Below are 15,004 nucleotides of genomic sequence, written 5' to 3'. Positions count from 1 at the left end.
TGTCTTTATTTTACCTTTAGTCTTTTTGTAATTGATTTTAGAGAGAGGGTGAAAGGAAGAGAGAGAAAGAAGGAGGGAGAGAGATAGAGAGGAAAAAAGAGGGAGAGAGAGGAAGAGAAAGAGAAAGAGAGAGAAACATCAATTTATTGTTCCATTTATTTATGCATTTATTGGTTGATTTGTGTATGTGCCCTGACCAGATATCTAACCCACAACATCGGTATATAAAGGTTGATACTTGAAACAACTGAGCTACTTGGCCAGGGTCTAACTTTTATTCTTTAAGAATATTTTACTGAATATAAAATTCTGGCTCAACAGGTCTTTTCTTTTGGCACTTTAAAAATGTTATTCTACTTTTTTTCCTGTGAGTGCTCTGAGCTCCCCCCTCCCCCTGCACTTATGGGTTGACCAGATGTCTGCATTTATTTTTAACCTTCATTTTATCATTTTTCTTTATCATAGTCTTCTTCAAAAAATTTCTGTTATAGAACTCTTCCTCTTTTGTCTCTTCCTCCTCTTAAAATGTACTTTTATTATAGCTTTTACTCTTTCAAATCAGTTAGAAAAGATCTGAGAAAAATTATTTACTGAAGATATCAGTGGTTAGTAAATGATTATTGTGTTTCTCTTTCTAGGGGTGTTTCTTTTAAGCATGGAAATCTTGAAAATTGAGCAATGCCTTAATTAAAGAAATGAAGTGTTGTAATATAGAATTCTAAGCTCCATGCTTGTATGTAGAGATGTTAGACACAGAGATATTCCTTGGATACCTCAAATTCTAGGAAGGCGCATTCACCTTTACTGCTTATATGATGGTTCAGCCACTCCAATGGTGAAGACATTGGAAAATTTATACACCAGTGGCTTATAGACTTTTGCTTTTTCTTGACATTCTATTTGGTTTTAAATAGGCAAGAAGTATGAAATAAACTTAAGACTCCCGAATTACTTATTTAAATTATTAACTTAAATTTTTTTGGCAAAATATATGTTGTTTTCAGAAGAGACTCCAAATTTGTGACTGAATACCTTTCCTCTACTCTATTTTAAATTAAATAGATAATGTTAAATCTTAGAAAGAGCTTTAAAAATCATTTTAGAGAGAGAGGAAGAGAGAGAGAGAGAGAGAGAGAGAGAGAGAGGGAGAGAGAGAAACATTGATTTGTTGTTCTACTTACTTATGCATTCATTGGTTGATTTTTATATGGGCCCTGACTGGGAATCAAACATGCAACCTTTGTGTAGCAGGGTTAATGCTCCAACCAACTGAAGGTGCTATTTGGAGCATAAAAGGCTTGACTTGTTTTTGCAAAGTGATATTTCAAACACAAGTTATTAAAATGGTATGTTTTCTGAGGTTCTCAAAGTCTCCTTACCTCAGGATTTCTTGGAGCTATGTTAGTTCTGTTTTAGAGAAGAACATAAACTGAAGCCTAAAGAAGTTGAGAGGCCTTCTCTAGGGTATACAGTGAATTCCCGCTTTGTCTCGAGGCTAAAATTAGTGCACTCTCCCATCTCTCAGCTCTAAAGAAGCTCTGCTGGTCAAGGGAGGGGTGGGAGTGGGGAAGAGGTAGCAGTCAGTGTCCTGGCTGATGCCTTGAGTTGGACTAAGTCAGCCAGAGAGGAAGGCTGAGCCATGGTGATGCTTTGATTTATATTGGCGTGTGATTTATCCACTCTGTTAGACAAGCTACTTTCTTCCCTGTTCCTCAGGCAGTCTCACTGCTGGAGATGACTGTCAGCTGCTTTCTCTGCGTAGCCACCATCACATGCCCCAGCACCGGAGCCCAGGAAGCCTGACCACAGACCAGCATCTCTGAGGCATGAATAATTAGGTAGGCATAATGGAAGGCACTCACTGCACCCTCCAATTGCGTAAGCCCATTACCGAACTCTGCTACATCAGCTTCTATCTTCCAATGGGAGAAGTCAGAGGATTTTCATACAAGGGCACCGTAACTCTAGACAGATCCAGTAAAGGGTTTCATAACTGCTACCAAGTCAGGGAGGGGTCAGACATCATCAGCCTTAGCCTGCAGCCGAATGAACATCCAGGAGACATATTTTTCAAGCAGACTCCCACGAAAGACATTCTAACTGAGCTGTACAAACTCACGGCAGAGAGGGAGAGACTGCTGGCCAATCTTCTAAGTTCAGACCACATCCTAGGAATCGCGATGGGGAACCAGGAGGGGAAGCTGCCAGAGCTGTCCGTGAGCCTGGCCCCCGAGGATGACTGCTTCCAGAGTGCTGGCAACTGGCAGGCGGAGCCCCTCGTGGGCTGTCTCAACAAGAGGAGTGCCCGTGGGAACAGAAAGCCTCGGAGGTCTGGTGGAAGGAGAGAGAGCGTGGAGGCACTCCCACAGAAGAGGACAAGAAGAAAAGGGCATGGGGACCAGGAGTCGGCTCCTGAGAGCGGGAGGGACCACATCTGTTCCAGCAACTCCCTTCCCCTTAGTCGAGTGAGACCTAATCTTTGGCTTCTAGAGGAGAGAGGCAACTTGGTCCCAAGTAAACCACTTACCTCCTCCCTGCAGAGGAGAGAAAGCTGCCCCCCAGAGATCCCTAGGACTTTGGACCCAGACCCTGGCTTTGGGAGCTCCAGGATGACTTCTGAGGACACTGAGCTTGGAAGAGGGAGGTTGCCCTGTGACTGCAGCTCCCCAGAACCAGGGGATGGTGGAGCTGTGGGGCTACCGAGGGGACCTTCCAGGCTGGTCAGTCAACAAACAGATTTCTCTGGAAGTCGCAAGGACCCTGAGAAGCATCCCCATGCAGAGAGGGGCTGGAGGGTGAAGTCCTCTGAGTGGACTCGCAGGAAGAAACCAGTTTCCAAAGTGATGGCCAAAGTCCAGGATCTGTCTGCTCAGGTGCAGAGAGTAGTGAAAACGCACCCTGAGGGTGAAGGAAGGATGGCTGTTTGTCCAGCAGCCGAGGCTGAGTTCATATCCAGCGCCAACTTGCTCACCCTCCCGGGAGCCAAGGCCGGGGCTCGTGCTTCCAAGCAGCAGGGCGAGAAGCAGCGAGGGGATGGGTCACTGCGGCCATTGGCCAGGGAACGTCCTCCAGCCGGCACCAAGGGGGCTGTGAACAAGGTCCTCCTGAAGGTGATAGAGAGTGAGAAGTTAGCTGAAGCCACTGAGGGGAAGAGGCTGGGCTCCCCCATCAGCACAGCAGCCACCCACACCCTCCCGGACACTAAAAGCAAGAGGAGAGCTGGGCCATCCCCCAGTGGCCACAAAACCTCGTTTCTGGATCCGCCCCGCAGTGGTGGCCCTGACTCCTCACAGGGCGGAGGTGATGAGAAGAGGCCGTCCCCCCCAGCACTGGCAGCTCCAGGCATGGTGTTTAATAATTCATTCTCTCAGTCTGGCATACACCCACGGATGTCACCTGTTCCCTCGCCTCTATGTCCAAGGCTCCCCAGCCTGCAGCAACATCACAGGCTGCTCCGGCTGCCTGGTGACAGGGAAGCCGCTCTTGATGACTCTCCTGGTGGAAAGAGCAGTGCCCTCTCTGGGTCCACCTCCACTGACACCTTGGATCCATCATCCTCTGCAAAGGTCACGGAGACCCAGGGAGCCAGCTCGGCCTTCCTCAGAGCGGACCAACCTCGGTTGGTGCCTGGGGAACCTGTGGAGAAGAGCTTGGGGCCCCGGAAGATCACAGCCCATTCTCAGCACCAGTCACCGCCAGGTTAGTCCCTGTTTAAGATGCTTTATATCTGTATTTTTGGGCGATTCACACACTGCTTATGCTATTCAGAGACTGGTTGATTAACAATGAACCAAAAATCCCTGGGCCTGTCAGTCAGTTCTCCCTGTAGCAGGGAAACTGGGAGTGGTGTAGGGGAGTGTTGAGATTGTGAGGATGGTATTGATTTATGGAGTTCGGGCTGTAGTTGCTTCCAGAAGTGATACTTTGTGAATGTCTTTTTAATTTCATTTAATTTAACTTTTGGTGGGCATACATTATGGCTGCCTCCATGTTTGCTTAACACAGGACTCCCAAAGGAAACAGGAAGAAGCCGGCAGAGAGAAGTAGCAACTTGTTGCTGCCTTTGATGCAAACACTGGGTAATTGTCCCCTCAACCTTAATTTTGCTGTTCGTGCTGCTGGAGTCCCTTGAGTTTGCTGGGGTCCTCTAAGCAGAAGACAAAAACATACTGTGTCCTGGAATCTTTCTCTTGTTAGAGGTTTTTATTCATTATTGTTTTTTAGTAATCAACTTTATAACATCACTATTTTATGACAAAAAACAACAACTTGTTTGTTTGTTTTTTGCCAGAGGAGAGATGAATTCAGTCTAATTTGGAGAGACTTGGTGCAGATTTTTTTTTTACTGTTTTTTGATTTCCTAAAGGAGCACCAAGTACTATTTGCTCTGAAGTTATAACTTATTTATGAGAGACTACTGCTACTAGTGTAGCATCATTTTTTATGCAAAAGGTACTAAAGAGAAATCCAGCTTGTGTGCTTAGTGTGATTTAAAACTTTACTTGAACATAATCTGGAGGGTTCTGTAAGTAGGTTCAAATAGACCAAAAAAGACAGTGTATAAGAAATGCCACTTCTTTATCCATTACACTTTCCAGGCCAGTGTGGCCAGATGCTCAGGGTTGGTATGCTATTGTGTGGGTAATAGGGTCTTTCTCAACAGTCAGTCCTACAACAGCATATGGTCAATGCTTTGTCTGGGGAATCATGTGTAATATGATATATGGTCTCTTAAAGGTTAAAGCAAACATCATGGCAACTTTTGAGATAAAAATACTTATCTAGGAAAGAAAAAACTTCAACAGCTTTTTGTCCGTTTTGAATTCTTGACATTTTATACATTTCTCTACATCATTGGTCCAGGGGGTGACTCTTTTTAAAAATGTGGTAAATGGTTTCATCTTGTTTCTGTAATATCTTAATCTTAGTTTGATAAGACTTACTTCTTTCATAATATAACTAATTTACATCACCAAGAAAGTCATAGAACTGTAGATTTTATACCCTATATCCTTAAACCCTAGTGACGAAAATTCTTTCTTCCTGTGGATACTTTGAAATACTTGGAAAGGACGCTCCCTACAACTATTAGTGAGAGACTTCTGGAAATCTGGGTGTGGAACGGCTACCTTCACTCTGGAGGGTCTTTTTAGACATCACACCAACTTCCAGGCTTCTGAGTGCCCCTCATCCAGAAACTGTGCAGCAAATACACTGAGCTTCAGGAAACCCCCCAACCCCCTGATTTAGAGTGATCTTTTTAATTTTATTGTCCTTTTTCTATATAAAAAATGTTATAAAAACTTTGTGGTATCGCCCGACCAGGTAGGTGGTGGCACATGGATAGAGCGTCAGACTGGGATGCGGAGGACCCAGGTTTGAAACCCCAAGGTCGCCAGCTTGAGCACGGGCTCATCTGGTTTGAGCAAAGCTCACCAGCTTGGACCCAAGGTCACTGGCTCAAGCAAGGGATTACTTGGTTTGCTGAAGGCCCGTGGTCAAGGCACATGTGAGGAAGCAATCAATGAACAACTAAGATGTCGCAATGCGCAATGAAAAACTAATGATTAATGCTTCTCATCTCTCTCCATTCCTGTCTGTCTGTCCCTATCTATCCCTCTCTCTGACTCTCTCTCTTTGTCTCTGTAAAAGAACAACAACAAAAACTTTGTGGTATCTGGGTCAAGGCAAGCACCCAGAAGACATTCAGCTTCCAGGTGACTGACCATGAGCCCTCCCAGGGGCAAGGTCAGAGGATGACTCCTGTTTCCCTTGGCTTTCCATACAATTGCTCAGAATCATTCCCTTTACTCTGGTCCCAGGTCTTCCAGTGGGACTGTCAGTAGCCCTTTCAGGAGATAGTTATTAGACTCACAGGGATTCCGTGTCAAGAAAACCCTTGTGTTTCTAACTTTATCAAAGGCGTTGGAAAGGGAAAGGCGACCAGGAGTGTGGAGTAACCATTTTTTCTGGCATGGATAACATCCCTTCCGCTACCTTCCCCCAGGACATCCAAACATTATCTCTTATCTTGGTTCTCCTTTGAAAACCAGTAAGGGAGGGAGTTCTCCAGATAGTCTCTTTGATTTATATCTTGTGTTCTTGCCCCCTTTCCTCCCTTCAATTCCCCCCTTTCTGTAGTCAGGAATCTCCTTCATATTCTGGATCCTTCAGTGACTTCCTGCAGATGGTAGATCCCTACAGGGAGACGTTTCGTGCTTCCAGTTGCCTTTGACTTTCCCTGTATTTCTCCTCCTACTTCATCCAAGCAGAGGCCTTGGACAGTCCCTGCCATCCAGAGGAGGGGTCTGTAATGCATTTGCTATCACTGTGCTGTGGCCCTTTCCCTGAATCCAGCTCCCCTCTTTCTCCCAATTTGGCTATAACTAGGTGGGGTTTATGGTCTGTGAACATTTATTTCCTGTGGAAATAACATGTAGGTATTCTATTGAAGTGATGTGATTAACACTATTAAAAGCTCCCATTAACTTCCCAAGTAAGAGATTAAGTCTGGCAAAAATAATCAAATTATTTTCCAGTTGGAGAATTCGTAAGTGTTATGGACAAGTAGTAATTCCCTGGAAAGAATGAAATCTGATTTTCCTCCTCACAGGACCAAGTTGTTAAAGCCAACACTACCATCCACACAGGAAACAGCATAAAGGTGTCACAGAAGCTACTGGTCCACGTCCTGCTGGCTTTGTAATTTTCCTAACTGCTCATTCCAAGGGGTACACACAGGAATTTCTTGTCGGATGGTGATATGACCAAATAGAGAGTATACTAACGATGACTAGCAGCTAGATTTGTCTTCTCATTGTCCTTCCCTGTCCCCACCTTGGAGTTGATTTTATAGTCTTTTATCTGGGGATAGATAGAAACTGCTATAGAAGGTTTGTTCCCAAGCCTTTGTGGAATGTGGTATATTCAAGCCCTGAGGGACTCTAGTTGTGCAAGCCTGCATAGCAGTGGCTTTGGGGCTGGAATTCCTTTCTTTTTTGATGGTTTCTTTTACCTTCGATCTTCAATAGACCCTTTCCATGCCAGGCTCACCATCCTCAGGAAAATGCCCAGTGTTTTAGTGTGCTCCTCAGCCATCTTGTGATCTTTTCCTTTGCTTGAAGTCAGTGAGCTGGTGAGGGAAGCATGGGCCTCAGGCGTAGTTCTGGATATGGTGAATCATTTGACCAACCCTTGTGCCCGTGAAAAGATGGCGTTAATGTCCACTGATTGACAGTTGAGAGACATACTTATAATAGATTTTATTATATCTAATGCTACTGTCAAAACTTTGATTCCTCTCTGGACATATATTATGCAGAGTAGATGTAATTTCTTCCTACATTAATATTGAGGTTTGATACAATTCTAATAAAATCTTAGACATTTTAAATAAAATCTTATAACATTAATGGACATGTGCAGCCATTTAAGATTACTATAGAAAGTATGTAGGAAGATCTGGCAGGAAGTACACAGAAAATTATCTGTAATTAATGTTAAAAAAGAAAATAATATTCAAAAATTGCATTTTCCATTTTATACCCATATAAAACTAATATAAGAATTAAATTGACAGGAAATACATTGCTATATACTTTTAAGAAAATAAGGGGCTGGTAATTGAAACTATTTGTATCTTTGACCTAGCAAGCGTACTTTTAAGAATTTAGCGTACATAAAGATGCTTTAGCAAGAATATATGCGTAAGGGTATTTATTGCGGCATTGTTTATAGTGCCAAAAACAGCTGGAAAAATTTGGACTGTCCATCAGTAGAGACATGACCAAATAAATTATAGTATATTTATACACTGTAATATTATGAGGCTATTCAAGATAGTGAACTAGATCTAAATCTAGCAAATTGCAAAGTAATGTACAGCATGCTCTCAGCCTCACCCTTCTCCAAGTATTAGTATATATGTTGGATGGATTTGCATATCATGGAGGCAGGTATAGGAAAAGACTGGCCAGGCTGTTCACATTCTTTATTTCCGGCCAAGGCAGGGTGAAGGTGGGGAATGAGGTGAAGGGGAAGGCTCCAGAAGCGCTGGGGAAGAGCGCTGACTTTTAACAAATTTATATTTACATTATTTCACTGGTTGTACTGAATGGGTTACTTATGATTTCCAAAGAGGGATTTTAACTATTTTTTAAAGAAAAAATATATATACCTAGAGTGGGTATATGTATAATAGAATTCTAGCTAAAAACCACACTTTTCTGTATTTTCCCCAAGTCCTTTACTGAGGCAAAAGCTCAGCATTGGGACTACAACATGGTTACAATGGAAAATTCCGGTTGGTTGAGAGCTGTGGAAGCATTGCCCAAAAAGGACTAGTCAGGAGGGTCGGGTGGGGAGAGAACAGAACATAATCCAGAAATCAAGAGGGGAAGGCAATTCAGAAAGGCCCGTGGGTTAGACAGGGTCCTAACAGTAACCAACACCCCCAAGCCTAAGGGAACACGGGACACAGAGGTCAGCTGAACCCCAGACAGGGAAGCTTAATGGAGAGGACTGAGTGGCAGAACAGTGCAGGGAAGAAGCTGTAGGAATAAATATCGTGGCCTCACTCTTCTTTGCTCTTCTGCCTGGAAACCTCCTCAGTGAACCAACCAAAAGGCAAAGTGTCAGGGAGTTGGTAGGTGTGATCTATAAGGTCAGCTTTCTGGAGCCAGGACCATGTGGAGAAGGGTGGAGAGTGGATCTGGAGACAAGCGGGGAGACAAGATGATGCAGATAGGTTGAGCCATGAGGACCAGTAAGTGTGGAAAGATAGAATGGTATTTTAAATGAGCAACAAGGTGAAGACGGATGTGTGTGTATGTGTGGTATATGTTTCGCTATAGAGCACTGGTTGACTTGGCAATAAATAATCATTGCACTGTTTTCGTTTCTTTGCCATGTGACCTTTCTACCTCTTGATTTAATTAAATCAAATGTCTTATTGTTCAGAGTTCAAAAGAAGAGGAAGTAAAAGAATTGGAAGATCTTGTGATACAATTTTTAGTCTGTGAATTCAGAAAAAATGTACCTGGTTTTAAATACAAACCTCTTACATTTATCAGTAATTGATAACACATCATGTTTAGTTGATTTTTATGAAAAGCACAAAAAGAATTTAAAAATATCTTTTCCAATTAAATCAAATTAAGAAAAACTAAGTTGCATATGAAATATGAAATAGATTTTCTACCAATGACCAATTTGTATTTTGAGGTCAGTTTTTGTATAAAATAAAGTGTTTCTGTCATTCAGATTTTATTTTTCAAAAGAATATGGTCAGGACCATGATCAAGACCTGATGTTTTAAAATCCCAAACCAACTTTACATAAATAATTTTTTTCCCAGGTTTATATCCATTTGAATTATATGAATCTGTGCAATTCAATAGCATCTTCTATTGAATTGTTTTCTTTTTGTCTCCTTTTTATTCTTGGGTTCAGAATATAAGATTTAAAGCAAGGATGGCAGTCTGTGGTTGTAGGCCAAACACATTCATCCGGAGTAATTCTGAAGAATTACAGAAATAGCTGAAGTAACACTGTGATTAAAAGAAACAGTTGGCTCTGTCCAGTAGCTCAGTGGATAGAGTGTCACCTGGCGTATGGACATCCTGGTTTTGATTCTGGGTCAGAGCATCTGCTTTTTCCCTTCCTATCCCCCTTCTCTCCCTCTTTTCCCTCCCACAGCCAGTGTCTCAGTTGGTTCAAGGGTTTCCCCTGGCACTGAGGATAGTTCCATTGGAGTGTGATAGTCTCAGGCACTAAAAATAGCTCGGACCTTGAACATCAACCCCAGATGGGGTTGCTGGTTGGATCCCGATTGGGGCACATGCGGGAGTCTGCCTCTCTGTCTCCCCTCTCTCACCTAAAAAAAAAAAATTAAAAAAAGAGAGAAAGAAAGAATAAAAAAGAAAGAAAGAAAGAAAAGTAATAGCCACTGAAAAATCCAAAAGAGAAGACCATTTTAAAAATAAATAAAGATTAAATTTTGAAGAACTATTTATTGCATATGTACTGGGTAGGGCAAAAGTAGGTTTATAGTTGTGAAAATATGAAACACAGTTTATTCTTGTATTGTTATTTTTAACCATTATATATATTATTTTCCACATGAACAACTATAAACCTACTTTTACCCTACTTTGTCTTTTCACGTGATCCAACTATTTTGCCTCATAGCATTATTGGTTGGGGCATAAAAAAAGACAAACTTTGAAGATTATGATTGGGTTACAAGCATTTTATCAAATTGATAAAGCAAATACTGAATATTGAAGGTGTATGTCTTGTTTTATTCTTCCTGGGCTCTTCTGGGAGGTCTACTTTTTGAAAGCAGTAGTTACTAACTCTGGGCCTACTTTCTTCCTCTCGATAGTTTCTATCACATAAATGACCCTTACTGACTAATTACTTCACTTTCTGGTCACTTACAAGAGTCATAACTTCTGTCAGATAGCTCTCAAATGGGAGTCACCCCATGCTGTTTAACTCATTGTTGTGGTCTCTGAGTTGTGAGATTAGGCCATACCATCCCCCAGAGTCCCTTTGTGTGCCCTGGTAGCTCAGCTGCCTGCCATGTCATGTCCCAGAGTTTCTTCACTCTCACAGAAGTCCTGGCAGATTTTCCACAGTCATGGATTGCTCCTGTACCTGGAACCTAAGGCCTTCTCTGTGGCCTGGGGCCTTATAGGACAGCATTTGAAAGTAAATCAGATTGAGATTAAGATGTGCATAGGAGTTAGAGGGACCCATGGGGTCTTTGAAGGAATTGAATACTAGAGAGGAACACTGGACTGTGGAAAGGGAAGTATTGTGAGAGAACAAGCTTGTACCCAAGTCTGTGTACAGATAATTTTCTCAAACTCCTGGGAGGGCCCTGGTCTAGGAGAAGGGGTCTTGGCATGAACAGAGGAAACAACTTTGTCACCAGAAGCCCAATAGTTCTGCAAATGGAAGAGCTGTTTTAGAGAAGCAGAACCTTCCTTTCGGACCAGAGGGAGAGCGGAGCCCCAGCTGCGCTGGTCTGGAAAAGGTTATTAGCCACCCAGGGGCAGCAGAGTGACGGAGTAACAGAGCCCAGGAGGGAACAAGGGCAGCAGGCCCGCAACCGTGGAAACCTGGTGGGACCCTGGAGGGCATAACTGAGGAGGAGGAGCCTGAGAGAACAGGCCTAACTTCCTGCCTCACAAGGATTGAGTGCTTCAGACACTGAGATGCAGGTTTTTGTGCTTCATGTGGTACAGTTTCATTCACAATAAGGCAGTAAATTGGATCATCGAGGTTTCACTCATCTTTCCTAAAATGTATGATATAGGTTTCTTCATTTGTTTTAATTTAAGAGTAAGTTAAAATTTTGACTAAGTTTTGTGTTTGGGAGGAGAGCACCAAAATAATCCTGTGACTGATTAAAGTCGTTGGTTTCTAGGTCAACCCAGAGGAATTGCGGAGAGTAAATAACATATGTGGCTTGAGCCTAAACGTCGTCTCCCTAGGGTTCAGACATGGGTCTCGGCACGTCTGGATAATCAGATGGTTAGACTTGTCAAGAGCTTTTTGCTTGAGTGCTCAGAGGATTGTCACAGGGCAGAACTCATCCTAAGGAAAGCAGGATTTGAGACACGTGGGAGGGGACCAGCACTGAAAATAGCCTTGACATACATCCTCCAGTTTTCTGCTGGCCCTGCTCTCATGGCTCATGCTTGGGTGGTAGGGAGAGAAGCCTTCAATGAAAAAAGCAACGTGAAAAGTTAAAGAGTAATTTTACTAAAATTTCCTGAAGATATTGAAGAGAGGGTCTACATAACAGTGTAAGGAACTGTGGATGATGAGTCCCTACTCGAGGTGCTGTTGAAGCAGTGTGACTGGGAATCTGGTGGAATGAACCAGCCTTTGCCCCCAAGTAAGCAGAAGTGGACAAGTGGAGAGGTGGGTGACAGTGCCTTTGAAACCATCTGGCACCTTAGCTGCACAGTCCTGGTGACAATTATAACAGCATCAGGAAGCATGTTAAACAGTCAAAAGAGGCGAGAGCAGCTGTGATGATGGGGAGGTTTTCATCGTTGAGCATTCTATTCCTAGAAGGACTGGGGAAAACTGTGTAGGGGAGGGCAGCACCAACATTGGCAGAGCCACAGAAATTGCAATTTTGCACCGTGTTGCTTGCTACTCTCCTGACTGCATTTGCTGGAAAAAAATATCAAATTCATAGGGTTCTTTTGAGAATCATGTAACCTAATGTTAATGAAAATACTTCAAAAAACATTAGAAGATATTAGCTTTATTATAATTAAAGACCATTGTTAACTCAGAGGGCCAGAATGGATTTTAATAATTTACTATTTTTGGTGTTTTTCATAATGCTACAAATAATAGCTCATAACAGGTCATTCTATGTAGATTTCTTGATTTGCTTTCAGTTAAAGCAGTTATATTTACTTCTGTTTTTAAGTCCCTTATATAGCACATTTGGTCTCTTATAGTTTTCTGTAGGTTAATTTTGATTGTCCACCTAATTTGTAAAAAACCTTGCTGGGAGCGATCTTATATGATACCTCCGATGCACTCTTCACAGGGTCTACTTTAAAACTGGCTCACTCAGGCCCTGGCTGGTTGGCTCAGTGGTAGAGCATCGGCCTGGCATGTGGGGGACCCAGGTTCAATTCCCGGCCAGGGCACATAGGAGAAGCGCCCATTTGCTTCTCCACCCCCCTCCTCCTTCCTCTCTGTCTCTCTCTTCCCCTTCCGCAGCGAGGCTCCATTGGAGCAAAGATGGCCCGGGCGCTGGGGATGGCTCCTTGGCCACTGCCCCAGGCGCTAGAGTGGCTCTGGTCGTGGCAGAGCGATGCCCCGGAGGGGCAGAGCATCGCCCCCTGGTGGGCAGAGCTTCGCCCCTGGTGGGCGTGCCGGGTGGATCCCGGTCAGGCACATGCGGGAGCCTGTCTGACTGTCTCTCCCTGTTTCCAGCTTCAGAAAAATACAAAAAAAATAAATAAATAAAAAATAAATAAATAAAACTGGCTCACTCAATAGATTCTGAATTTAAGTGGGAGAGTTTTATCTTGTAAAGTAAAAAGAAATTATAATTGCATTTATAATACTAATGTCATTCCATTATGAAATCATAAGTTAAAGGATGATATACCGTGAGAAAAACTAAAGTCCCCCCTCTTCCTACCTGTTATCTCTGAGCCACATGAAGTCACATCTACCTCCTACAACACTTTTTCTTTTTTTGTTGTTTTTTGGCCGTTTTGTTGAATTTACTGAGGTGGCACTGGTTCACTAAATTACACCAGTTTCAGGAGCACAATTCCACAGCAAGTCTCTGCGCACTGTATTATGTGTTCACCCCTCCCCCAATAAGTCTCCATCAGTTGCACTCTTTCAGTTTCTTCATCTAATAGTAATTTTGTCCCTTCCTGATATCTACATCATATTTCTTGGTGAAGACAATAGGTTTTGGACCTCCATTATTTGCATCTTATTATGAATATATATATTTTATAATATCTCTCATTGTTTTGTGTTTCTGTCTTCAATTTCCATCAAGGTTTTGAATGTAGGACTCTATCTTAGAATGGATGGTTTGCAGTTCCTTGAATAGCATGTCACAAGGTAGTCAATATGTATTGATTTAATTAAAGATTTTGGTTGTTGACTTTAAAAATTGCCCTCCAATTTATAAGTGACAAGGCAGTGACTGTGAGTGACAGATTGCCCTAGGAGGAAACAGAATGGTTGGAAATTCCTTCAGCTGGCTTGTGGTGCAGCAGCGAGAAGTGGCTTTGCCCCTACCATGCTCTTGCTGTCTCGTCTTCATTTGGCACCTGTTTCTGCTGGTGGTCAAATATATCTAAGTTAAAACTGATGTTTTCTTATTCTTGTTTTTCAAAAAGCCCCACTCAAAGTTAGCAACAGTGTCATGTTCATCATTATCTACCAGGAGTCAGGGTCAGTAGCTGACAATGACACGTATTCAATGAATGCTTCATTAACGAATGTGTAAGTGGGTGGATGAATGATAAGAACACTTGGCCCTGGCTGGTTGGCTCAGCAGTAGAGCATCGACCTGGCGTGCGGGGGATCCGGGTTCGATTCCTGGCCAGGGCACATAGGAGAAGTGCCCATTTGCTTCTCCACCCCCCTCCCTCCTTCCTCTCTGTCTCTCTCTTCCCCTCCTGCAGCCAGGGCTCCATTGGAGCAAAGATGGCCCGGGCGCTGGGGATGGCTCCTTGGCCTCTGCCTCAGGCGCTAGAGTGGCTCTGGTTGCGGCAGAGCGACGCCCCGGAGGGGCAGAGCATCGCCCCCTGGTGGGTGTGCCGGGTGGATCCCAGTCAGGCGCATGCGGGAGTCTGTCTGACTGTCTCTCCCCATTTCCAGCTTCAGAAAAATACAAAAAAAAAAAAAAAAAAGAACACTTGGTCTGCAGGCAGACTGGTAACAGGGACAAATTTTCCCCACTTATCCTATGTTAAACAGAATGAAATTAGATTAATTGGATTCATACCATATTATGTGAGTACTATCATATTATTTTGGCAGATAATGCCTTATTTTTAAACCAACCTTAAAAGTATTTATCTCTGCATAGGTTTAGGAATCTGAACACACTCAGAGGATAGGATTAAATGAAATAGAACATGGGTTCTCAAAGCCAAATTTTTTGTGTGTGTGTGAACAAAGAAACTGTTCCTTTAATTGGAATAATTTTACAACATAATCAATTTTACTAGAAGAAACCAGTTTTAATCTTAAAGGGAGACTTAGTTATTATTGTTAAAAGCAGTCACTGAAGTGTAGTCAAGTGATCAAACTTGAAATGGAAACCAGAGGCAGCTTACCATTTCATGTATTTTGCTGGTCACAGATTAGCCGTGTTGTATTATGCATGGTCAAAGGCCAGCACATTTGCACCAAGGTACACTTTTTGACCAGCACATTGGTGAACTAGAACACTGGACAGATACTTGTAACTCTTCTAGGCTGATTCAAGGTG

At 42.9% G+C, this 15,004-nt stretch overlaps 1 protein-coding gene across 3 annotated transcripts in view; it reads left to right on the top strand.

The window, feature by feature from the left end:
• FMN1 (formin 1) overlaps positions 1 to 15,004 on the top strand; it is a 447,836-nt gene that overhangs the window by 35,112 nt on the left and 397,720 nt on the right. For all 3 annotated transcript variants that reach the window (XM_066341834.1, XM_066341832.1, XM_066341833.1), the window contains one exon: positions 1,717 to 3,699. In XM_066341834.1, the coding sequence (XP_066197931.1) occupies positions 1,848 to 3,699 (1,852 nt within the window). In that variant the 5' untranslated portion in view covers positions 1,717 to 1,847. The remainder of the gene's footprint in view (positions 1 to 1,716; positions 3,700 to 15,004) is intronic.

Source organism: Saccopteryx leptura, chromosome 6 (genome assembly GCF_036850995.1).
Source record: "Saccopteryx leptura isolate mSacLep1 chromosome 6, mSacLep1_pri_phased_curated, whole genome shotgun sequence".
Taxonomy (NCBI): domain Eukaryota; kingdom Metazoa; phylum Chordata; class Mammalia; order Chiroptera; family Emballonuridae; genus Saccopteryx; species Saccopteryx leptura.
The sequence above is the reverse complement of the archived record's forward strand: the minus strand, read 5'-3'. Positions and strand labels throughout refer to the sequence as shown.